This window comes from Archocentrus centrarchus, chromosome 14, assembly GCF_007364275.1.
Source record: "Archocentrus centrarchus isolate MPI-CPG fArcCen1 chromosome 14, fArcCen1, whole genome shotgun sequence".
NCBI lineage: Eukaryota > Metazoa > Chordata > Actinopteri > Cichliformes > Cichlidae > Archocentrus > Archocentrus centrarchus.
The window spans coordinates 19,841,100-19,866,318 of record NC_044359.1 but is presented as its reverse complement, the minus strand read 5'-3'; the positions used below and the strand labels follow the sequence as shown (position 1 = coordinate 19,866,318).

The 25,219-nt window shown below is 39.1% G+C and overlaps 4 protein-coding genes across 7 annotated transcripts; 2 read left to right on the top strand and 2 right to left on the bottom strand.

Annotated features, from left to right (window-relative positions):
- Nucleotides 1-1,751: 1,751 nt before the first annotated feature.
- LOC115792339 (mannose-P-dolichol utilization defect 1 protein-like) lies at nt 1,752-8,185 on the bottom strand. Of its 2 annotated transcripts, XM_030746826.1 has the most exons (8): nt 8,052-8,185; nt 7,813-7,878; nt 6,069-6,201; nt 5,628-5,713; nt 4,593-4,708; nt 2,837-2,947; nt 2,602-2,737; nt 1,752-2,026 (listed from the first exon to the last, which is right to left on the bottom strand). In XM_030746826.1, the coding sequence occupies exons 1-7, from the start codon at nt 8,140-8,142 to the stop codon at nt 2,615-2,617; spliced, it is 726 nt and encodes a 241-aa protein (XP_030602686.1). In that variant the 5' UTR covers nt 8,143-8,185; the 3' UTR covers nt 1,752-2,026; nt 2,602-2,614. The 2 variants fall into 2 exon arrangements, with proteins under 2 accessions (XP_030602686.1, XP_030602685.1); XM_030746825.1 differs by having other exon boundaries at nt 1,752-2,737.
- A 1,380-nt stretch (nt 8,186-9,565) lies between these two features.
- Nucleotides 9,566-12,444, top strand: LOC115792338 (transmembrane 4 L6 family member 1-like). Its single transcript, XM_030746824.1, has 5 exons — nt 9,566-9,758; nt 10,194-10,259; nt 11,659-11,795; nt 11,873-12,059; nt 12,157-12,444. The coding sequence occupies exons 1-5, from the start codon at nt 9,582-9,584 to the stop codon at nt 12,163-12,165; spliced, it is 576 nt and encodes a 191-aa protein (XP_030602684.1). The 5' UTR covers nt 9,566-9,581; the 3' UTR covers nt 12,166-12,444.
- Nucleotides 12,445-13,584: 1,140 nt separating this feature from the next.
- tm4sf21a (transmembrane 4 L six family member 21a) lies at nt 13,585-16,106 on the top strand. Its single transcript, XM_030747037.1, has 5 exons — nt 13,585-13,879; nt 14,284-14,349; nt 15,170-15,309; nt 15,391-15,611; nt 15,719-16,106. Exons 1-4 carry the CDS (start codon nt 13,703-13,705, stop codon nt 15,581-15,583), a joined length of 576 nt encoding a protein of 191 aa, XP_030602897.1. The 5' UTR covers nt 13,585-13,702; the 3' UTR covers nt 15,584-15,611; nt 15,719-16,106.
- slc25a15b (solute carrier family 25 member 15b) lies at nt 16,106-24,138 on the bottom strand. Of its 3 annotated transcripts, none has more exons than XM_030747034.1 (7): nt 23,892-24,138; nt 21,772-21,861; nt 21,158-21,416; nt 20,933-21,070; nt 20,675-20,850; nt 17,486-17,644; nt 16,106-17,358 (listed from the first exon to the last, which is right to left on the bottom strand). In XM_030747034.1, the coding sequence occupies exons 2-7, from the start codon at nt 21,824-21,826 to the stop codon at nt 17,237-17,239; spliced, it is 909 nt and encodes a 302-aa protein (XP_030602894.1). In that variant the 5' UTR covers nt 21,827-21,861; nt 23,892-24,138; the 3' UTR covers nt 16,106-17,236. The 3 variants fall into 3 exon arrangements, with proteins under 3 accessions (XP_030602894.1, XP_030602895.1, XP_030602896.1); XM_030747035.1 differs by having other exon boundaries at nt 21,772-21,857; XM_030747036.1 differs by lacking the exon at nt 23,892-24,138 and adding an exon at nt 23,486-23,589.
- Nucleotides 24,139-25,219: the final 1,081 nt, after the last annotated feature.

Here is a 25,219-nt window from a genome sequence, read left to right as displayed (position 1 = left end):
AACTCTTAATGCTTCAGCACACCAAGACATTTTGGACAGTTTCATGCTCCCAACTTTGTGGGAACAGTTTGTGGATGGCCCCTTCTTGTTCCAACATGACTGCACATCAGTGCACAAAGCAAGGTGCATAAAGACATGGATGAGTGAATTTGGTGTGGAAAAACTTGACTGGCCTGCATGGGATGTCACTCAAGTTCATATGCATGTGAAAGCAGCTGAGTGAATACTTTTGGTGCATTTTCAAGATTTTACACAGTTAAGCAGTGGGTACCTCGAGTTTCTTTTCCTCATATGAACTGAAGTCATCTTCTCACCACTTCAGTTAAAAATTGGCCAAGTGATGCACTTCCCCACCAGCTGCTAGAGAACAGAAAGTGCAGGATGAATTTCTTAAATGACATTATACTGTTTGACGCGTGACTTAAAATGCAGTATGAAGAAGCATGATAACATTTTCTAATTGGCACTAAATAAAGTGTAGCTGACACTGAGGGGGTGTTAGTTTCACATCCTTGCTTATTATTGGATATTAAATAGAATCAAAAAAATTTTTTTTTTTTACTGGCATGACTTTCTTTGTGCATGACTGGATGTTAGCTACACCTTCAACTGGAAATCAGTGTTAACTCTGCTTGCAGTTCAGAAAGTCACCCGTGTGAACCTGCATTGTAATATGACTCCAACTGCAAACTGGAGGAAGTAGAGAGAATTATTTACACACAGATCAGAAGCACCTTTGGTATAAAGGTGACTGAAGGTGACAGCTCCTTTAATGCTGTCTGTACAAAAGGCCATCCAGTCAGCCATTGCCTTACATGCTGTGGACTAAATAGCGGCAGTACTACCCCCCCAACCAACGTCAAAGCGGCCCATCCCCCTGCACCAATCAGAAGATTCTGAGTCCGTCTCCTCATCGGGCAGAAGGGAGAGGAGCGGAAGTCAGTCGGAGCTGTTCGCGGAGACGATCAGCAGATGTTTATTCCTGTGCGGACTTTCTTTCTCCTCTTTCATGCTGGGTTAGTGGTGTGCGGCCATGAGACTAAACCACACCACCTCACTCCATCTTACATCATTTCACCCAATATCACATAGTCAACTCCACCTTCTTCCTCATTCCCCACAATTATCACCTGGATGTATATTTGTGGATTAAACCTGCAATAAATAAATAAGTGGACAATCACAACAACTACAGAGTGGACAGTGGGTTCATTTCAGACTGAGCCATCGGTTCTGACAGGACCAGCCTGTTGAGATTGTAGCCAGCCAAGTCAGCCCCTCATTATTGTTATTCCTTCTCACGGAGGAGGAATCTGCTCCACACCAAGGTGCCTCCTCCTTTACACTGTATCTTTGGCGTTTTTCATAAATTCAACTGAACAAATGGGAACAAATTATGGTTTTGTGACACTTTGTTAGTAGCAAAGTGCATAAAGATACAATTTAAAATTGGTTCTTTGCTAAGCTGTCTGTTATGCGTAGCCACAACACTGGTTCATCCTCTGAGTTAGGTGCCTTTTTTTTTTTTTTTTTACATGTGAAAGTGTCATAGGTCAGTGTTAAGTTACTTAACAAACACCTGAAAATGAAAATGAAAATGAGTGAAAAAGCAGCCAAAGGCAAAGTTTGAAATGATAAAGAAATGACGAGTGGCTCTCAAATTTTAAATAAAATTCAACCCACAGCACATTTAAACAGATACTAAAGTAAGGAATCTCATAAACAAGTATTATGAAATTTTATTTACAACAGGTTTTTGTCTAATGTTCTGTTTTGTATAGATAAAACATAGAGGCTGGAATTAAACAGGTTATACTACTCCACAATGTGAGCTATATAAGTAGCACACCACAGTCTGAGCTAACGTTTAATGGGAAGAAAAATGTAACCATTAAATATTACATTATACAAATATGATAATATACAAACACAGACATGCGCGCAGCTCCTTAGGTACCCTCTGAGATTGACTGTACCAGTGCTCGTGTGTAAAAGGGCGCTGGGTAAAAATCCTCCAGAAAGCAACCTGAGGAAGAGGTCAAGGAAAGACAATCAAACTTAGATGATAAAAAAATATCAAAAGTCATCATGTGTGATGCCAACAGGAAGACCAAAGGCTATCACAAAAGTTCCACATTTCCATTTGAAAAAAAAAAAAAAGAAGGAAGAAACAGAAAATCTGTGACTTTGACGCGTCATTAGTGGAACTTTACTTTAACCTCACAGGAGGAACTAATAAGTTATATTCTGACGAAAGCTTCTGTATATGTTCCAGTCTGATGCATGACTGCACATTTATAGCTTATAATTTATAATTAACTCAGTTAAGTTTGCTTTGCCTAACCTGTCATTAAAGCTGATGTTCACTTAAATTTGAAATGGCTGGACAGGCAAACACGGAGCAGCCAGAAGAATTCAAATACAATCAAGACCTGAGCGTCTTATTCGATAGTTGCTGACACACTAAAACACGTTTCTCTAAGAATAAAGTCATTTCATTTAAATCCCCAGAGGGCAACAAAACACTTTTTATTCTCTTGATACAAAGGAACCTAAAGAAGATATCACAAAATGTTTGCATGACAGAACAGGCAGCATCACCATCCTTCTCCCTCTACTCTGTCTTCTTCGTAGTGCTGATAGTGCTGGTCTTGGAGGAGAGGACCTGAGCCAGGAGGACACAGCTGAGACAGGCTGACAGTATATGTGACAAACTCACAGGATAGTTTCCAGCTTCCTACAAGAAAAAAAGTTTCAAGTAGTTCCAGTTAGTATAGCCAAAACTATGTGGTTATACAAGTTTATATATATATGTGTGTAATTCCTGACTGCATACCTGTAAAGAAACAAAGGCCACAGCCAGAGACCCTGCAAATGACAGTATCACTGATAGAATGGATAGTTGACCTGTGTGGCCATTGCGGTAGTTTGTTGCCAGCTGGAGAGCCTGTAAATAATAAACCCACCAAATAAGTTCAGGAAGCACTTTTAAAAATAAAGTTTACAGCTCACTGATCATATAGATTATAGAACAGCTCAGAAATCAAACTGCAGACACAAGTTAATAAGGTGCTACCTTTTTATTAATAACATATAAAGCCCTACGTGGGCAGGCTCCTGTGTATATAGCAGAGCTACTGAGACCTTATAACTGCAGCCAGCCTCTTCGATCATCTGATCAGGGTCTTTAAATTGTTCCACACTCTTCCTTTAAAACTAGAGGTGATCGCACTTTTGAGGTTGTAGCTCCCAAACTTTGAAACAGCCTTCCTCAGCCTCTCAGCTCGGCTGAATCTGTGGTTTGTTTTAAAAACTCATTTTTATAGGTTTGTGTCACTTCAATCTTTCGCCCGTTACTTGTGTCCTTTTGTTCTCCTAATGTGCGTGTAAGAGTGTGAATGCAGGACTGAATGAAAGACCATGTGTTTGACTCCGTGTTTCCATGTGTGTGCATGCACACTTATTTTTAATCAGAAGTAGCCAAAGTACTGACGTTCTGTACTTAAGTAGAAGTACAAGTACTTGTGTTAAAAACTACTCTGGTAAAAGTTGAAGTACTGGTTCAACTTCTGTACTCAAGAAAAAGTAAAAAAGTAAAGGCTCTGAAATCTACTCAAAGTAAGAAAGTAAAAGTAGCTCCTTGGAGGACGTTTCTACCTCTTTCTTACATCTTTCTCCATCTGAGTGAAGTTATCGCTCATTTTTTGCTCTCCCTTAAAATACAGCAGCTGTTCTTTTAGCTGCAGACAAACTGTGTGACAAACTGCAGACACTTTTTTGTCCTTTACGTTTTCTGTCATTTATTTTCCTCACCGTTCCGCTGTTCCGTCGAGTCGCGTTTCCCCATCAGATACTGTTTCCCTACCGTCTCCTCGCCGCTCCGCGCCGCCCAAGCGCCATAAAGCGGTATCTGATGGCGGTCACTGGGTCATCAGTTACCGTTCCCCCAGTTTATTACCGGGGGAACGGTATGTGATGGCTTTATGTCACCCATCAGATACCGTTCCCCCTATAATAAACTGGGGGAACGGTAACTGATAACCGAATGACAGCCATCAGATACCGCTTTTTGCCGCGTGGGCGGCGCTTGGGCAGCGCGGAGCGGCGAGTAGACGGTGGGGAAACAGTATCTGATGGGGAAACGCGACTCGACGGACACCGGCGCGCAACCTCTATGTAAAGCGCAACTTCCTCTGGCTCTTTCCGGTCTCCGAGCGAGCGCTGCAGGAGCCTCTCCCTCTACCGTGTGGGATGTCTGTCGTTCCCCCCACCCTCTTGTTGCGACTTCCGATAAAAAGCCTGCTCCCGCACTGACCGGAAATGCAAACGTTTCTCAGATGCATTAAACCTAAAGTAACGAGCTTGTTTTGAAAATGTAAGAAGTAGAAAGTACAGATACTTGTGTAAAAATGCAGGGAGTAAAAGTAAAAAGTTGTCAGAAACATAAATACTCAAGTAAAGTACAAATACCTGAAAAATCTACTTAAGTACAATAATGAAGTATTTGTACATCGTTACTGTCCACCTCTGTTTTTAATGTGTTTTTATCCAAATTGTGAAGCACATACATATACAAATAAAGTTATTATTACCTTGCTTGCAATTAAAGCTGCCAAACTGGAGGCCTGTATCGCTGAGATGACTGCTGCAGCTGCATAGGAGCGCAGGAGGAGCATTATACCACTGAAGGAAAAGAGGAGCAGGATTCCTGCAACATAGACATAAACCAGGATTATATAAGATGTATAGACATTAAAAACTGATATAACCCACAAAAAAAACCTAAACATTTGTCACCATTGTTCATCAGAGGGTTACTTGCAGAATCCACAGCTGACAAAATGAAAAATTATTTTCACCTCTAATTAAAACCTCTTTGCCATTATGTTTTAGAGAAATGTAATTATTCTACCAACAAGCTTTGGCAATATGAAAGCAGAATGAAAACACACCACAAGGTGGTGCTGCATGACAACATAGCCAACCTGAAACATAAATGTACTGGAGGGACTTTTTCCAAACCCACAATCCACATCACAGTGTTGCTTTTCCATGATCAGATGTAACATCTTCAGATATGACAGATACAGGATACTCTGTGAAACTCTAGATTACTGAAAAAAATCCACAGAGTTGCTTTTTGTTTGTATTCAGACCTAGTGTGACTGGTGCATGTAACTGAAAAATATCTATAATGTTTCCTGTAGATGATTCCTTATAATGTCACACAAAGTTCACTTCTGTGAAGAAGCAGCTGAAGCAGCAAAGTCCTGGAGAATACCACTAGTGTGACATTCAAATCATAAATGTCATGCCTTATCCTGTTGCTGCTCCTTGGCCCAACATTGATTAACTTTAGGAATTGATCCAGATCCAGATCTGGAGCCAGGGAGTGTTTTAAACAATTCTTTATCACTGAGAAAGAGAGCAAAATTAGCAACTGTGTGTTATATCTCCACAAAATCAGTTTCAAATTGAAAAAAATGGGAGACACTGTCTTGAAGTTATTACAAACAGTTCAATTCATCTATTAGTGTGGAGGGAAGTGCCAGCCTTGGTGAAGCTATGCCATGTTGGACTGCTCTTTGTACTGTGCTTTTGCAAAATCTGCAGATGCCTGTGCTCACCTTGGATGGTATCACCGCGATAATGCAGGATGAGGAAGACAATCGCTGCTGTTGGGGCCAGCGTGAAGAGCCTATCAGCCCAGGCACTGATGAACAGTTGAAGTAAAGCACGTTGTAATCAAGCTAAGAAAAATTGGGTGCAAAATGTTTGTTTTGTTTTTAATACTTCTCTGCTCAGATTACAGTAACTGCAGTGTATGGACTCACTATCTTTGAACTTGAAAGACTTTGGGCTGTGCCTTAATATTTTTACATTTACTCAGTGGACGTTTCCACAACAGCTTAAGCAAACACTTCACTGCATTTGCGCATGATGAAAAAACAGAAAAAAGCTGCCATGCTGCTTGAACTTGAGCATGTAATTGCATGTTGTTGCACCCTTCAGCATCTTACAAATAGAAAATACTACTAATAATGATACCTGTTAGTTAGCCTACTTACAAAAGTGGGAAGTTGTTGGCCATAGCATACACAACAGGACATGAGAAAGCATAAAGCTGCAAAAGGAAGGCGGTAAGACTCAGACCTTCTGCACTTCCTCCCCATAATATCTTCATTAACTGAGGCAGTTGTGCTGCATGGAAATAACAGACAAGGAGGTGAGATTTAGTTGCCAAGAGGGGGAAACAGTCCATATCTGGACCAACACAAATTAGACAGAGATGGGAACTCATTACAGGTCAAACGCGTGAGTTAGTCTGGGTCATTCTAAAATTGGAGGACAATTTAGGCTTCCAAACTTGTATAAATAAATAAACAGACTCTTTATTTTATCATTTTCTGTTTTTCAATAGTCACACATTTTTAAATATATATTTTTTAAATTTTTAGTAATTTCAGGATTTATTTCCAAATTTTTGTTCAAATACACTATTCATATAACAATTCAAACTATTACAAAGACAAAAAGATTTAACCCTTGTGAGCTAAACCCCCCCCATGATTATTTCATTAAGAATGATATGGTAGATGGAAACTGTTGCATGTGAAAAAATGTTCGCAGGACTGAATGCACAGGATGATATAAGAAATGAACAATGGGACAGTTTTGGTATATACATACTACAAGGAAACAGCAAGAACAAGTGAAGATATTTATGATGTGCACCCGGACATTGCCCTTGATGGTAACTTATCCTCCATTTGCAGATCCATGTTGTTGTAATATGTGAATTGCTGTTCCTGCCTCTTTTTTTTTTTACTTTTGGTTTTGAGTTATGAGGTTTGTGTTACTTCATGCAAGGATAAAACTTACTAAAACTTTGAATTATAAAAAAAAAAAAAAAAAAATAATGATATGGTAACAGGGTTAAAATTAAACTAAGGGTCAAATGGATAAATGATTTTTCATTTTAGATTATGACATACATGTGACAAATTAATGCTCAGGACCAAAGAAATATTTAAGAATATTTTATATGTTCTAACATGTGTATGTAACAGGGTTGCGAATCAGTGCTAGTGTTATAATGTTTACTCAGATAAACATGTGAGCTGCGGAATGTAACAGACTGTGAAAGCCAAGGAGAAATGTAGGAAGAAAACACTGAAATGAATTTTTGGTACAGTAATGAGGGTTACAGGTTTGCACTGAGTGACACATCTTGTGAGGTTTTTAAGAGCTATTTTGTATTTAAAATAATATACTGGAACCACTTTTTCAACAGCTAGGTTTACATTTTGTCTCAGGACAAATGCAATTTACACACTAAACTGTTAGGATTTTGATGTATGGATGGGACAGAAAATGTCCTGCAGTGTAGCTGGCTGTAACCAACTCCGATTTGAAACTATCCAAAAAACAAACAAACAAAAAAAAAAGCTACGTAGTTCATAACAACCACATAAATATGCAAACATTTATGTGCATTGTCCTGTGACATGTATCAGTTTCCCGTCGACAGTCTGCATGCAGATGACATGTTAATGCAGCGGCTTCACCACCAGACCAGATGTTACCTGCACTGGTAACCAAGGAGTCTTAAATAAATAAGAGCACCTCGGGGTGATGATTTGATTATTATGCCTTATGGTTATAGTGTAAAGGGAGGTTAGTGGGGTTGTGATTATATTAATATGTCTTCTTTTGTTTGTTTTGATTTTAAATGCCTCACACGTGTGAAACTACCACTACTACTGGTACAGGCTGCCGCTGCCGTCACGTGATTAAATCAAGGCGTCTTACCCAGAAATGTGTCCAGTATGATCCAAAATCCGGCGGCTTTGTTTAGTACGAACTTTAGGCATGGCACTGTAACAAAAACGAAAACTCATCAATCGGGTCACAGCACAGGGATCTCAGTGTTAGATCTCCAAATAAGTTTGCATTCTTGGTGGACATTTCTTTCTTTTCTTTTTCTTTTTTTTTAAAAAAAAAACACATTTCTCCCGCAGAGTTGGAAATGTCACAGCCGGGAGCCTCACCGTGCAAGTGAAAGTTCAGGAAAAACTCCTCGTAGCATTTTTGTGGCATTAAGTAAGTTACAAGGAAATCTTTGACGGGCGACGTGGCCATGGTGGGTCAGCTGGAGCCAGGAACGATCAACAGCAACAGGGGGAGTGGTCCAAAGGTTTCCCAATATTTACAGCGGAGTCCAAACAGGACAAAGAGCCGGATGTTTAATCTCTGACCACAGTTCAAAAAAATAAATTGATTAAATGAATGAATGAGGAAAAAAGTCGTCTATCTTTTGTATTTGTTTGGATAGTAAACAGGCTCTACTATAATAATGGGATGCTTCTGGAATAAAATCAGAGTTATATTTAATATAGTTATTAATATTCGCCTTGAATTCAGACTGAGTTTCAAACAGTTGTGTGTTCAGTTCAGTTAATATGGAAATTAGTTTCCTCATATCTACTCGTGCTCCACTAAAGGCTCTGGAAGAAATAAAATGCAAATATGTTTCATTTTATAGCTGAGCTCTGCATAAGAGAGGGAATTATATGTGGATGTGTACTGAAGGCTTCCAGTTGTCCGGTTTTCCAAAACACGTGATGTTATAAGTCCTGCTTGTAGCCCGCTCACATATCTGGAATTCCAATTAAAGGAGAGCACAGAGAAACTCCCCCAGTGTGACAGAATGTAGACAGAAGTCTGTTTTTAATCATAATGCAGTCAATTTTAATCCCAGGAGGTTCGTGCTCAATAGTAGCCCACTTTTTTTGCGATGGAGGAAATCAGACAGGCTGAAATGAATCCTAGTTTTTAATATGCTGTAGAACATCAGTCTGCTTAGCAACACCAACATCTGTTAGTGGCTCAGAGGTCTTCACTGAGCTGCTGTTGCCTCATTGGTTGCAGTCTGTAACAGATATATCTGTACTGAATATCATTTCAAATAAACCAAAAGAAAGATATGAAAGACAGCGAGACGACAGATGTTACATCATAGGTGGGGAAGATTTTTTTTTTAAAATGAAGTTAATTCCTTATAACATTTTTCTGGTACTGAAACCAGGTACGGTAACTAGATCCACAACAAAACAGATAAAGACTGCAGGTTGTACATAAATTACAACAACACTTATAAGAACAACAATTCAAACAGTTTCAAAGGTGAACCATCATCATTATGATGCAACCATAATGGCTGCAACATAATGCATCATAAACATGTGATTTTCCAGCTGAAACAAGTCAAAATTTGTGCTGTGAGACAGCTCCAATTTTGAAGACAGCTCATAAAAATTTTATTCTCTACCAGGGGAAGGATGTTTGATAAATACATTCAGACAGTTTGGGCTCAAAACCACTCCAACCAGTTCCCTATTACAGTAACAGTATTAAGCCAAAAATGCAAATACAGTTCACATTTTTGTTCGGGTTCGTATGGGAGGCATTTTTGCTTTAAAAAAAAAAAAAGAAAGAAAAAAAAACAGGAAGGATGTGAGCTAAAAAAAAAGTGAACAGAAAGCTTTTAACCACAGTTAGTTATTGTTCACTGTGACAACATGTGCACTGGAAGATGCTCCCGTATCATCGCTATTACTCTGTACCCAATGGTGCTTCTGTCCATCATCTGCAACATTGTGCTGTTCTTTCCCGACCTGAACATCAAGTATGTGAAAGAGCAACACATCACTGAGGAGGTGAAATACATGGGGGGAGTCATTGGAGGAGGTTTATTGGTGAGTTTTCTCTTCTCTAATATGTTGAATTAAAAGCTTGGGATCAAGTCTTTTTTTTTTTTTTAATTAGTATTATGTGATGGTGGGACTCAAGTGTAATAAATGGTGTAAACCTTTTAAGATATTCTATAAAAGCTCAGGTCAAACATGAATGTTTACTGGTTTTGCAGACTTGCTTGCTCCAAGTACAGATTTTGTGTTTTGGTAAAAAAAAGAAAAACAATCTGGAATTTGTTTAGTCTAGAAGCCCTTAAATTTTTTTGGATGAAGGCACATCTTATTCAGACTTAAGCAAAGTCCCAAACTTTTAATAACAGGTTTGCTGTTATTTGAAGGCTGACTCTCCCAGTGACTGTACTCAACTAACCTTTGAAATGCCTTTTAACATGTTTTAAAGATCACGTAAAGAAGTTTAACTGTTGTGTTGCACCACAGGTCCTCATGTCAGCACTTTCCATTCACTTGACTGGAGAACACGGGTGCTGCGCAAATCGCTTGGGGGTGAGTAAGTCCGGGTGGCAGGTACATTTCAGAGCCTGGTAAAGGAAATAGTCAAACTATTATTTCCAAGTTCAGGAAGAACTGGCATGGAAGTAACTTAAAAGTATCTACATAAAGATCAAAGAAAGTCCTATAACCACAAAATATTAAAGGCCTTTCAGCAAAAACTACAACAGAAGAAACAACAACAGGGGACAGTTTGCAACTGCACATGGGGACAACTACAATTGGTTGATACTTGCAATTAGAAAGACACCAACTTAGAGGTGAAGCATGGTGGCGGGAGCATCAAGGGATGGCATCATGTAAATGCATCACTTTGGTAAAAGACGGCAGCATGAGGAAGGACATTATAGCGGAAATATTCAGTTCACACTAAAGCGTTTACAGGTGGCCAGTCAAGCTGAGAACCACTTGGCCAAAAAGAAGAAATATATTTGGTGCTGTATCACTATTGCACAACATTTACAACCTTTTGAGATAAGACAACATATAACCATGAGTACCACATTTTATTTCTTCTTTTTTAGCTTCAGAGCCTTTACAAAAGGCCTTTGAAAATGAGTTTAAACAAACTAACTGAATTATTTTAAATATAAACATTTATTTAAATTAGCTTTTTTTTAAGGCTGTTGTTTGCAGTAGTTACAGTATGCCAAGATACATATTACAGTAGCGATTACAGACGTTTTATGTCCTGATTAGAACAATTCAAAGACAGAAAAAGCAAAACCAAAACATATCATGACATGCATTTCTTTTTTGTCTATGCATTTGCTGAAAACACGTTAAAGCTGTTTGCCTTTAAATAACAGAATGTGAATCTTGAATATAAAGTATTACTAATTTTTGGGAGAAATGAGTACATCAGAGGGTACATCAAAGTTAGAGAGCAAAGCTGGGATGGTTTGGACAGTGGAGGGAGAGTGGATTCACTGGACAAAGGATGTTGAAGACAGAGCTGGCAGGCAGGAGGAAAGCTCAGGAGGTTTGTGAATGTAGTTAAGGAGGACATGGCAAAGGGTTGGTGTGACAGAGGAGGATGCTAGGAATAGGGTGAGATGGAGGCAGGTGATCTGCTATGGTGACCCCTAAACAGAGCAGCTGAAAGAAGAAGAAGAAGAAGTAGAGATATGTTGGAGCATCAGCCTGTAGTTTTGTCAATATACAATGCAATAGAAGGAGGTAAGGAAGGTGCTAGGAGATAGAAATGGCATTGGACATCTGATTTGCCTTTCTTTCTTAAACTCATAAATAACACTTTTACCGATGGTGTCCCACAAATGTTAGAAGAACAAAGGTGAAATATTAAGAACAGCTTAATATAGAATTCAGTGTTAATGTTCAATGTCTCAAACTACAATAGAAATTCTTATGACTTTTCATTTAACTCTGGCAGATGTTCCTCTCAATTATATTTGCTGCACTGGGCGTGGCGGGTGCTGTGTACAGCTTCATTGCGGCATTACTTGGCTTGACAAATGGGCCACTCTGCAAAAATGACAGCGGCGACTGGAAGAGACTTTTCCAAAGCAGGTGACAAGCAGAAACAGCAACAACTGACACTTGTTAGATAAGTTCTGGTTGCTCATGAGCCTCTTCCCTTTACACAGTAATTCGACCTACCTGACTAACCTCAAGTCGTGGGCGGAGTGCAAAGAGCCAAAGAATGTGGTGCTGTTCAACACCGCGCTGTTTCTTACTCTGCTCATAGCCAGCTGCCTGCAGGGGTTGCTCCTTGCCATGCAGATAATCAATGGCCTCATTGGCACCGTGTTTGGAACGTGCAACAAGAAAGAGGTGACACAAAAAAAAGGTCACACACTGATATTTTACATAGGTTATAATCACCAGTGGCCCTCTCATTTTGATTGATGTTTGTTCTTTTAACTTACAGGAACCGTGAGTTTGTGGTTCAGGAGGCATTCGAACGTTTGCATTCACATCTGAAGAGAAGTCTGAAAGAAGTGTTCCCGCCTTAAGCACATCTGTAGCAAATGCTTGCACTGAAAACATTGTTATATGTGTTATATATTTTCATAATTGTGTGTATTTCAAGATGCTTGTTGCTGATATTACAAATGCATATTAGTGTGCACTGTGAAAAGAGTACAGCATTAGAAATGATTTGTGCTAATCATAGAGTCAATTTGAAATAAACTACTTCAAAATAAAAGCTTCTGATCCACTGCTACAGACGGGTGTTGTGTTTCATCATTTTATTCCCTAGAAAATATACTAATATTACTGGAGTGATATTTGAGAGTAGAAATTAATTATGGTACACCATGCAAACTTTCTTATTACATGTATTATGGATTAATATGAGTTCATTTGCATTTGCAAGCTTCAAAGTTTGCACTGCTTCTACAAAGAATAATCAAACTACGACCTACAGCACTCAAAGTAATACTATTCTTCCGGTGAGGAGGGGAAGCCCAGATCTAATATTTACAACCTTTACGATGGTTGAGTCATCCTGCCTCTCCCCTCAGTGTTGCTCAGAGACGACATGTTTTTGGCAGCATGAGCTCTTCTCTCTCTCTCTCTCATCGGTTTAATGATTTAAACATCACTACTGCAGCCATAGGCTCACCTGAGCAACTAAATAATGACCAGTTAGTGTTTAATCAATCATTTAACAGAGTTTTCCCGTAGTTGTCAGTGGCATATCGATCTCTCGCCGACTTAGTGTGTTGCCATAGCAGCAGAAAAGCATAGTGCTGTGATTACACAATAACAGTGGTAAACTGACTGCTTCTCACATAGCACGTCTCATTCGCCCATTCATACAAGCACTTTCTACATCTAACTGCTTTCTATCTAACATTCACACACAATCACACTCCGATGAACGCCAAGTGAGCAAGCTGATGTAGCCGGGGATCGAACCAGCAACCTTCCAATTAGTAGATGACCTGCTCTACCTCCTCCATATCTCCAGGATATATCTTACACTGGTTTTAAACAGGTCTCTCACACTAATGATAACCTAGTCATGGCTGTTATGTATTCTAGCAACATACAAGAAACTCACTTGTATTTAATCCTAATAAGCATGTTTGAGGCCCGATCATTCAGCTTATTTCTCAGCAGTGACACGATCAGCACCAACATGAGTGACTCAGGTGACCCGAATGCAGTCATATAATTAAACAAAAACGCGGTTATCTTATCACGTCCAACCCATGAACAAAACCAGCTTTGTGACTCTATACTTGCATGACATGAGTCACACATACTTCCGCAGCCAATCCCAGACCCTTTTTCCACTGCTATCACGACCTGCCACTATACCTCCCATGCCCTAACCTCCCTCCCACTGATTACTTGCTCTTCCCACTCTGAATCTCCGCTCACTTTGAAGTGAAACCTCTTTCCAGGAGCAAGAAGCACCTGAGCTGAAACTTTGCTACTAAGTTAGTAACTCTCTCTCTGCGGACATGTGTACCGGAAAATGTTCCCGTTTCATTGCCGTTAGTCTGTACCCTTTAGCTCTGATATCTATTATCTGTAACATCGTGCTGTTCTTCCCTGATGCCGACACAAGCTACGCCAAAGATGGACATATTACCGAGGAGGTGAAATACATGGGGGGACTCGTTGGAGGGGGTGTAATGGTGAGTGGTCTCTTTTTCCAGTCTGTCACTGAAGGGCGGCGCTGTGACTTCTTTTCTGAAAATGTGGAGCCTCAAAAAAAAAAAAAAAAAAATTACCTTTATGCATAAAAAAAGGAAATAAAAACACTTGATATTGTTTATTGGATTTGATCAATCTGTGCAGCAGCTATCTAGCCTTTTCTGAATATTAGTTTTGTGTTTTAAGACTCTTTTCACACTGTGTGATATTTGCATGAGACACACCCTAAATGAGTGTGAGCAAAGTTCAAAATTCGCAGTTGCTGCGCACTGTTTCTCAAAACATGCACAAAGATTCACGTTTACGTGTTTACAAAGTCTTTTAACATATTCCACTAACTATGAAGTGAATATCATGTGCCGTCACCTCCTTTGTCTTGCTACAGGTGTTGCTACCAGCATTGTACATTCATTTAACTGGCAAACAGGGTTGCTGCGGAAATCGCTGTGGGGTGAGTCCAGCATGAGTACAGAAAGATGTTTCAGGTGCTCAATTACTGAGGCTTGGTGGAGTTTAAGGATTAATAACATAAACCACACATTAAATTTAAAGTATCAGCATGCTGATGGGACTGAAATGGTAAAGCCCCACATAGAATATACCACCATGTGACCCCAATGTGTGTCAGAAACTGGCCAGAAGTCATTCTTAATTAATAATAAGACTTTATTTTCACTGTATTGTTCAGCCATTTGTTTTTCTCCAGTGTTATATTTAGGCTAAATTCAAGTTTTAGGGATGTTATTCAGTTTTCAAAAAGGAAGTGCTTGCAGGCTGCAACAGCATGCCTTTTTCTGCTTCTAATTTATTTAGACAGTCATCCTAATTCAATTAGACATGATGTTGTTTTCAGGGTTGTCCTTTCTTGATCTTAAGAGAATATTTAAAGGTTGAAGACACAGGAAAATGATTAGTGAAATCTGTTTGGATTCTCAGTGCAACTGATATACATTTGAATAAAATCAAAACTTGAAATGTAGTCATGTTAATGAGCTGAGTCTGCTACAGAAGTAGAAAAGGTGAACTAACACATGACCAACAAATCTGTTTCAGTATGTTTGCTTTTGCCTGCATCTAATCTTAAGTTAATCTGTAGTCTGTGGGAAAAGTAAACACTGAAAGAAAAACATGAAAAAATGTCACTAGACAACTGAGAGCCTGCTCCTCCCTAAATGATTCATTTATATAAAAACATGAGGTTTAAAAAAAAAGCAAATATCTTAAACTGCACCAGAAATTCATTTGACCTTTATTATTTACTCTTTCCACAGATGTTCTTATCAATTGCCTTTGCTGCAGTGGGTGTTGCTGGTGCCCTGTACAGCTTAGTTGTTGCAGCGCTTGGTTTGCAAAATGGGCCCCTCTGCAAAACTGTACTGCTCTGGACGACACCTTTTAAAGAACGCACAGGGTAAAGCACAGGAGCGACTTCCTCATGGCACGTTTGATACGTTCCTACATTCTAACTCATTTATAAATCTCTCTTGCACAGTGGCTACAATTACCTGACAGACAATAAACTCTGGGGGCTGTGCACAGAGCCCAAGAACATCGTGCAGTTCAACATCGGACTGTTCGGTACTCTGCTGGCCACAAGCTGCCTGCAGGCGATTCTCTGCGCCATACAGATGATCAACGGGCTCTTTGGCTGTCTGTGTGGAACCTGCAACAAAGAAGTGCTTTAAAGCTGAACTCTCCTTAAAAAAATAATAGGTAAAAATAATTACAAATTCACTTACTTCTCAGGTGTATGTAGAGAGAATCCAGACTTCTTCTGCCCTCTCTGGATTATTTACTTATTTATTAATTTTAATCTGCAGCCACTCTGAGTGCCTGACAGTTGACGAGCGCCCCCTGCTGGAAGACTGAGGATAAACTGGGTACATCTGCATAAAACAATCTCTTTGAAGTTGCACTGTTTAACTAAAGAATTTTTTTTTTTGTATTTCATGCTTCATATATTACCAGAAAACTTAAATTCATTGTTATGCATTTTAGACTGTAACAAAACATACATGTTAAAAATGATTTATGCTAAATAGATGTCCAGTTTTAAATAAACTGGTTTTTTAAAAAACTGCAGCTATAGTTTTAGTATTATTTTGTTGTGTTTACCATTTTTATAAAAAATAATTGGGATTTGTTTTTTATTATTAATTGTGTAATGTAATAACCTTCAGAGGAAAATAAAATACGGGACAAATTGATTCTTCATTGACACCTTTAATGTGGGCCATATTAGCACAATAAATATCAGAAATGATCTACAAATATTTCAGTGTTATCTGAAATTGTTAGCACTTTCTGGATAAAATATCTACTGGTGGGGAGTGGTGGAAAATGTCACACAATCAGGCAGTTCTTCCACAATGGCATACAAGAAAAATAAAAGGGTTATACAAGAAATATGAAAAAGATTGTTGCGGGTCTCAAATTACTAGAGAATCACAACAGGAGTGGAATATAGTATGACGAGGATAATAAAAAAAGAAAAATCAGGTTCAGATTTATAACACTGGCTGGCAGATTGAGGTTTCTTTTGAAAGCAGCAGAATTTGTAGGCAGACTTGCCCAAATAAAACCAAGATGTGACCCAAAACAGAGGTGGACACATAGCTGCCATGTTTTCATTCCACAATGAAAACATTATTGTAGTCATTACACCATGCTTTAAGTAAGTTAAATGAAATAGGTAGTTCCTCATAGAGAGGCTGCTTGCTCAATACTGTGCTACAGATAATGTTCATGAGACACTTTATTAGGAACACCTTGCTAGTACTGTGTTGGACTCCTTTGGCCTTCAGAGCTGCCTTCATTCTTCATCACACAGATTCAAAAAGGTGCTGGAAACATTCCTCAGAGATTTTGGTGCACATTGACATGAAAGCATCACATAGTTGCTGCAGACTTGTCGGCCGCACATCCATGATGAAAATTTCCCTCCTTCCATCATTCCGACGCTCAGTTTGAACTTCAGCAGGTTGACTTGACCATATCTACATGCCTAAATGGACTGAGTTGCGTCCATGTGATTGGCTGATTAGATATTTGGGTTAACGAGCAGTTGAACAGGTGTACCTAACAAAGTGGCCGATGAGTGTATCGTTTTTTTACATACTTGGCATTTTGGTGTTTTTGGGAGTATTAAAAATCAAAAAATTAAAAATACTCATATCCAAGAACCAGATTAATATTATGATGTAAACACTATGTCAAAAGTGAGTTTTTGCACTCTCAAAGGAGATTGGATGTGTGGCAGTATCTCAGATCCCACACGTAAGGTCATATGGCTATAATACTTAACCGTTTTTTCATTTGCGTTATGCATGTGGACCATTTTAGCTGTCAAACTGCTTCATCAGGAGCTTCCGGCTGGCCTCGTAACCCAGAAACAGTGCTCCATTAGCAGGGAAGGTGCGGACCATAGTGGGGGTAAGACCAGAGTAGAGTGCCCTCACACCTAAACACCAGAAACATCCGGGTTTACAGTTGGATAACTGGAACTGCAGCTATCTTTAGTCTTTTCACCAAGGCTGCTTTTATAAACACGTTACTGGAAAATACTGAAAATCCCATCATCTGCTTACCTTCAGTGTGAGTGATGGTCATGAAGGTTTTGAAAAATCCTGCCTGTTTCCCTGTCATAGACATGACCTGGATACGAGATTTGACACAATCCATGGGGTAGACCACCAACCACAGACACGCTCCTCCGAAACCACCGCTGAACATAATTGGAGCCACACCTTCAAAATACACAGCAACCAGTGATTTCATACACAGAATGTGTGGAAGTACAAGCAAACAGAGACGAATGAAAATATTTTAGATACATTTCATTAGTAACTACTAGTCTTACATCAACATTAAAGTACAATACCGGTAACAGTATTAGCTAATTGCTAATGCTATTTTTTTAAAGGAAAATTTTATTAATTTCAGTCTCACACATTATTGTTGACAGGAGTCTAGCAAACAATACAATAAAAGATGTATTTTTTGTCTCAAATTATACACTTTCAAACTTCCTCTTGCTATTTTGAGTAGGGGTGGGACTTTAACGCGTTAATTTCGATTAATTAACTACGGGAAAAATAACGAATTAAAAATTTTAACGCATTTTAATCGCACTTTGCACCGTGGAACTTTTCCTAGTGCACGAGTTCCAGGCATACAGATTATATCGACGCACGATGTCAAAAACTCAGGGTCCGCATCCTTCGAAGGACCTGGCCCACGTAGCCCACGAAGACCGCAAAGGCCGGAAGTGAGCGGCTAGCCTTCATATCAGCTGTCCTCACCTCTGCGTAGCTCATGTCGCCTAGCAACCGTGAGTGCGAAGCACAGCTGTGTAAAAGCAGCTGTTAAACGGAGAACGGACTTTTTCTCCTTTTTGTGGTTTAATTTTAAGTCTTTAATTCAAAATAAGCTGTTAAAACAAGCATAACACATTTCAACATCAAGGAATACAGCTGAGAGAATGATTAATTTCCAACTATAACAAGTGAGACATTAATGTTGAATAAAACTATCCAGTTATGATGCTTAACTTTAATTTCAGGAGTTTGCTTATCACAGGAGCACTTCCACCCTTCGTTGGTCTGTGTAGTAGACTGGTGGGAAAATGAACAATATTTGGAAGTTTAAGCTTATGTATATTGATTCATTCATCAACCAAACTTAAATTAATATTTATCATGTTAAATATTGAAATGTGATTAAAATGCGATTAATTTCGATTAATTAATTACAAAGCTCCTAATTAATTAGATTAAATTTTTTAACCGAGTCCCACCCCTAATTTTGAGTGAATAAGTACATTCACACTGAGCCTATGCAAACTACAATCACATGAAAGAGTGTTCACAGGACTCTGCAGTCATGTAAAAACCTAGGTACACCCTTAGAAATTAAGAGAGCAGGTTGCAGCCAGGCACTACAAATCACATGCACTTCATTAATTGATTATCAGTAGGTGTGAGCACCTCTATAAATAAAATCAAGTTTGCTGGTCTGAAGCATTGAGGTGGGTGGAAACACAATGCCACAATTTTCCCAGAAAATGTCTCAGAGAAACTGCAAAAAACCCAACAGCTACATCGCAGAGTCTAAAGGCCTAAGTTAGCATGTTAAATGTTAAAGTTCATGACAGCACAATTAGAAAAAGACTGAAGAAGTACAGACCCGTTACAAAAAATTAGAATATCATGGAAAAGTTTATTAATTTACATAATTCCATTCAAAAAGTTAAACTTTCATAGATTATAGATTCAGGGCCCACAATTTAAATGATTTCAAGTATTTATTTGTTTATTGTTACATAATTTGGGCTTCCAGCTCATAAAACCCACGAAAACAGGATTTCAAAAAATTAGAATACTGTGGAGAAATCAGCCCAAATTTTGCAAGGCATGAATGCTTTAAACTGAGTGTGACACACTAATCATCTACTAAACTCAAAGCACCTCCCCAGGTGTCATTAAATTGCTTCAGTTTGGTTCAAAGGTCTCAGTCTGGTTCAATATAGGGAAGACTGCAGACCTAACAACTGGCCAGAAGACCATCATTGATATCCTCCATAGGATGGGTAAGCCACAAAACTTCATAGCTAAGGAGGCTGGCTGTTCACTGAGTGCTGTGTCCAAGCATATCAATGGAAAGTCTAGTGGAAGGACAAAATGTGGCAGGAGAAGATGCACCAGCAAATGAGATGACTGTGGGCTTCAGTGGATTATCAAAAAGAGAAGATTCAAGAAGCTGGAAGCCCAAATTATGTAAAAATAAACAAATAAATACTTGAAATTGTTTAAATTGTGGGCCCTGAATCTATAATCTATGAAAGTTTAACATTTTGAATGGAATTATGGAAATTAATCAACTTTTCCATGATATTCTAATTCAATTCATTTCAATTCAATTTTATTTATATAGCGCCAAATCACAACAAACAGTCGCCTCAAGGTGCTTTGTATTGTGGGTAAAGACCCGAAAATAATACACAGAAAACCCAACAGTCAAAATGACCCCCTATGAGCAGCACTTGGCGACAGTGGAAAGGAAAATCTCCCTTTTAACAGGAAGAAACCTCCAGCAGAACCAGGCTCAGGGAGGGGCAGTCATCTGCTGAGACCGGTTGGGCTGAAGGGAGAGAAAAGACATGCTGTGGATGAGAGCCAGAGATTAATAACAATTAATGATTAAATGCAGAGTGGAGTATAAACAAAGTAAATAAGGTGAATGAAAAGAAACAGTGCATTATGGGAACCCCCCAGCAGCCTAGGCCTATCGCAGCATAACTAAGGGACGGTTCAGGGTCACCTGATCCAGCCCTAACTATAAGCTTGCTCAAAAAGGAAAGTTTTAAGCCTAATCTTAAAAATAGAGAGGGCGTCTGTCTCCTGAATCCAAGCTGGAAGCTGGTTCCACAGAAGAGGGGCCTGAAAGCTGAAGGCTCTGCCTCCCATTCTACTCTTAAGTATCCTAGGAACCACAAGTAAGCCAGCAGTCTGAGAGCGAAGTGCTCTATTGGGGTGATATGGTACTATGAGGTCTTTGAGATAAGATGGGGCCTGAGTATTCAAGACCTTGTAGGTGAGGAGAAGGATTTTAAATTCTATTCTAGATTTAACAGGGAGCCAATGAAGAGAAGCCAATATGGGAGAAATCTGCTCTCTCTTTCTAGTCCCTGTCAGTACTCTAGCTGCAGCATTTTGGATCAGCTGAAGGCTTTTCAGGGAGCTTTTAGGACAGCCTGATAATCACAGTCTTAGAGGTACCTATGTTATCCTTGTCACATTTCATGTAGTCTGCAAAAGCTGTGCGGCAGAGCTCGTAGGCACCGAAGAAGCAGAAGTAACCGGGGACCTCTCTTGCTATGGTGGTGGTTAAGCCCTGGAAGAAGCCCACTGGTCCCTCGTTCTTGATAATGGATTTCACCACTGACCACACAGTGCTTCAGACACAGTAGAGGGAATGGCTGGTCAGTGCACAAGACACTAAAATAGCTTATTAACACTATTAGGTGATTTACTTACTTTTGGGTACTGGCAATCTTCCCTGATGTTTCCATTTCATGCATGGCTTGTAGCCGACACTTGACAAGCTCAGTGGGGCAGAGCACTAGTGATGAGAAGATGGACGCTACTGAGCCAGCACAGGCTTTTTGCACGTCACTAACAAAGACAGAAAGACCAGCGGGCAGTTAGAGATCAGACACGCACACTCACGGCTGGCTTTGTGTTAACATGAAGAACAGCTACCTCAGCACAGCCTCGCTGTGCAGGCCGGCTGTGAAGCGGATGACCTGCTGACAGAAACCGTAACTCATGAAGAGCACGGCATTCTCTGCAATATTGGCCATCAGTGCCGGAGTAGTGCCCTGGTAGAGCCCACGCAGACCCACTTGTTTGTAAGTAGATGCAAAACAGTGGATGAAACCCCGGTACAGCGTAGGAAAGGTCTGCATTTTGACCTTTACTGTGTCTAGAGGCTGCCCGCTGAAGACACATGCAGCTCCCCCTGGGAGGATGAAAGTAAGAAAACAGTAAATAACAGATGTGAACCAGCACATAGAGAGAGCAGCTACAGGCAAGTCAAACTTTTCACAAAGCCAACTAATACGTGCTGTCAAGAGATCAGAATGATAGAGGGCTTTGCAGACAGATGCAATCTGCTGAGCAGTTAAAAACACAACATAAAAACAGAAGCAAATGAGCCAGAAAAAGCCAGGAGTCATCAAAATGATTATGCATTTTTTGGGTTTTTTTTCAGCACCAGAAAATCAGCGTGATTGCTTTATAGACATCAAATAGTGTATATGATGCACATTGCCCTACTGTATGAAAAGTTTTAAGTAATAGGGCACTTGATTTACCTATGGCTCCTGAAGAGAGATCAATGATGGCCTGGACTACTGGATGTGGCGCCATGGTTGTCAGAAGAGGTCTTCCCTTCTGTCAGCTACCTGGGAAAAAAACAGAAACAAACTTTCAGAAATCTCGCTGAGAGTGATTGCAGTCAGTCCAAGTCAGACTATAACTGTTTGCAGAAAGGTTGCCTACTGTCAGTGCAATCGCCTTGTGACCAAAAAGTGGTGGTGATTATGCAACTCCCTCAAGCTCTGGGGAACCATTTAGGTAAAACAAGTTACAATCAGTTGCAGAATGTGAAAAAAAAATTCAATACTATCACCAAGCAGCCACAAATTTTTATTTATTTATTTTTGTAGATGCAAGGAGGTTGCTGTCCTATTATTTACTTGTGTTGGATATTGTATTTTTTTTTTTTTTTTTTGGTTGAGCTGATTTAATGTAAGTTTGCTCAGCTATCTCAGGATGGTGGTGCATGAGATGAGCACTCTTGTTCACAATATTTCCAGGGCATTTCAATTTATTTAATTAAATATCAATATTTGGTGTCCCTGTATCGATACAATATCGACACACAAAACATCACAATAGAATCAGAATCAGAATCAGAATCAGAAGGTTTTATTGCCATATGGGTGAACAGGTTCACAGCATTAGGAAATTGCTGCGGTACTTCGTGCTTACAGAAAAAAACAAGTAAGTATAAAAACTATAAGACAATATACAAGTATACAAATTGCAAATATACAGAGATATTAGAGCTATGACTATAACACAATATTACAAAATTACAAAATATACAGTGCATTACAAAATATACATATGCTATATGGATTTTTCCTCCACATCCCTAATAGTTTCTGAAAGCATGCTTCTTTAGTGTGTGATTACAATGCACCTTTGTAAAAATATAACAGTAATTTGTTCCATAGCCAGATTATATTTATGCGTGATATAGCACATTGCAGACATCTTTTGCACATGGGACATAAAACAATGCAAATTGAAATAAATGTTCAGTCTATCTATAATTTGTCACAGAGTATCACTCAGTACACAATAAACTCCATTTTGCACATCTGCAGACTACATTGAAACACTTGTACGGACACGGGCTGGTCTTTTCAAAACTGCATTTGATCTTCGTCTTTTGGCTGGTTGCATCCGCCTCCATCTCACCCTATCCTTACCATGCTCTTCTGTCACACCAACCCTCTGCATGCCCTCCTTCACTACACCCACGAAACTTCTCTGTGGTCTTCCTCTTTTTCTCCTGCCTGGCAGCTCCATATTCAACATCCTTTGTCCAGTATAGCCACTATCCCTCCTCTGTACGAGTCCAAACCATCTTAACTGTGCCTCTCTAACTTTATTTTAGTTTCTTCTATAATTTGACTGCTTTTAGGAGTATGGTCCTGAAAGGAAACCGCTGACCACTAGAACCAATGACCAGGAAAGCCAAATTAAGACAGGCTTTGGAAGATGTGTCTAGCCATGGTTCTGCTTGGATTGCAGCTCTCTTACAGCACTGTCATACCTTCTGCATTTGAGTCAGAGTTAAAATATTATATTTATTCATCAGTGGTTTAGCCAAGACAACATGCATGCAATTAATAAAAATGGCCCTCTGAATGGGTTTCTATGTGGACAAAATCATTACGTTTGATTTAACAAAATCTCAAAAAAGTGACTCCTGTGGAGAGGAAATGCATACTTTACCTGTAATTTATTCAGTTTCACCAAAATAAAAGCTCAGTCCTGTTCTTTGACCCAGCGGTGACTCGTCCCCAGCTGATGAAACATGGCTACACTGTTACTGTAACTAACCACTGACCTCTGTCAGCTTACAAATTACCAGCAGAGGGTGACAAAATGTCTTCTGTGTGCAGAAATTAAACGTCTGTTTTTGTTTTTGTTTTCCTTCCCTTTTAAACAAAAGGACACATGTAAGCTGGAGGCCCAAAGGTTGAGCAAAAAGTCCAACAGGTATGAGAGACAACTAGGCTGTTAACAAAAAGTTAGCTAAAAAAAATAACTCAAAGTTACTGTTTTAATGATCTTACAGAGTGCGTTAACTTAGAGCGCTGAACACATAAACGAAGTGCAGTAATTTCAGATTACAAACCTTAGTGGAGAGCTCCGAGGTAAACTCTGAGATTGTACGTGTCAACCATACGTTAATTCGGGGAGCTGCTGATCAAAGCTAACTCCGCTAACCCCGTCCTTCATGCTAATTTACACCACCGTTCAACGTGTATCTTAATGCTATCTCATCTGCAAAGCCTGCCTTTGCCCTTAGTGTATGTACTATTATCAACACATCGTTCATCAATGACCAAGAGAGATGATGAGGAGAGTACAGAGGTTGTCATTGGAGGAGAAGATGAAAAGTTGAGAGTGTCCACTCTGCTCTAGATTTCGGGGACCAAACATGCCGTCACCGTACGAATCCGGTAACAGAAAATTAGTAATCTTGAATCGCTAAAATTCTAAACTTTACAGTAATTTGACTTTTTTTAAAGTATATTTTAACTTGATCAGGCAATGCTATAGTCATACATGTTACATAGATGTCCCGAAACAAGAGCCCTCAGAGACACAGAGTAATCCTCTTAGTTTATGAGGAACTTTGACGCGAAGCCGCATGGCGCAAGAAGAACCGGTAAAGCTTCCGGTTCGCATACTTTTGTATTTTTCAAAATAAACCCATCAGCCTGAGGAACTGTCGAGTAGTAAAAAATAAAAGTAGTCGTTTTAAAAAATATTTTCATTTTTAAAAAATTATTTTTGTATGCACAGTACTGTGCGAAACTATTGAAAAACTCTCACTTCTTTAAATATATATTTATATAGCCAGACCTTCATTATATTTTAAAAGTGGTCTTGAGGAACAGTACTCCAGGCCTTCTGACGGTCTTTCAAAGTTTATCTTTGGACATCACCTGCTTTTTCATTTATTTTCAATGTCAGATTTTTGTTAAGTCACTTAAAACTAGCCTATTCAAGCATAAAAAGGCCCCTTACTCAAGGGATGAACCAGTGTTGTGTCTACACACAACAGACAACAACAGCAACAAAAAAAATAAAATTGTATCTTTAGGCACTTTGTTAGTAGCAGCCTGTTGCAAGAACATATAAATTGGTCCAATTTCTTTAGTTGAATCTATGAAAAATGTCCAAATATAACACAGTTTGAAAGGCATTTTAATGGACTGGATTAGAAGTTAACTTGATTTTTGTGTTAATTATATATATATATATATATATATATATATATATATATATATATATATATATATGGAGAACTATTCCTGAAGACTGTTTAAAGAAATGACAAGAAACCTGCCTAAGAGAGATCAGACTGTGTTGAAGAAGAAAGGTCACACCAAATATTGACTTTCAAGCTTGTTAGGATTTTTCAAACTGTTTTTGCCTTATATACAGTATTTCCAT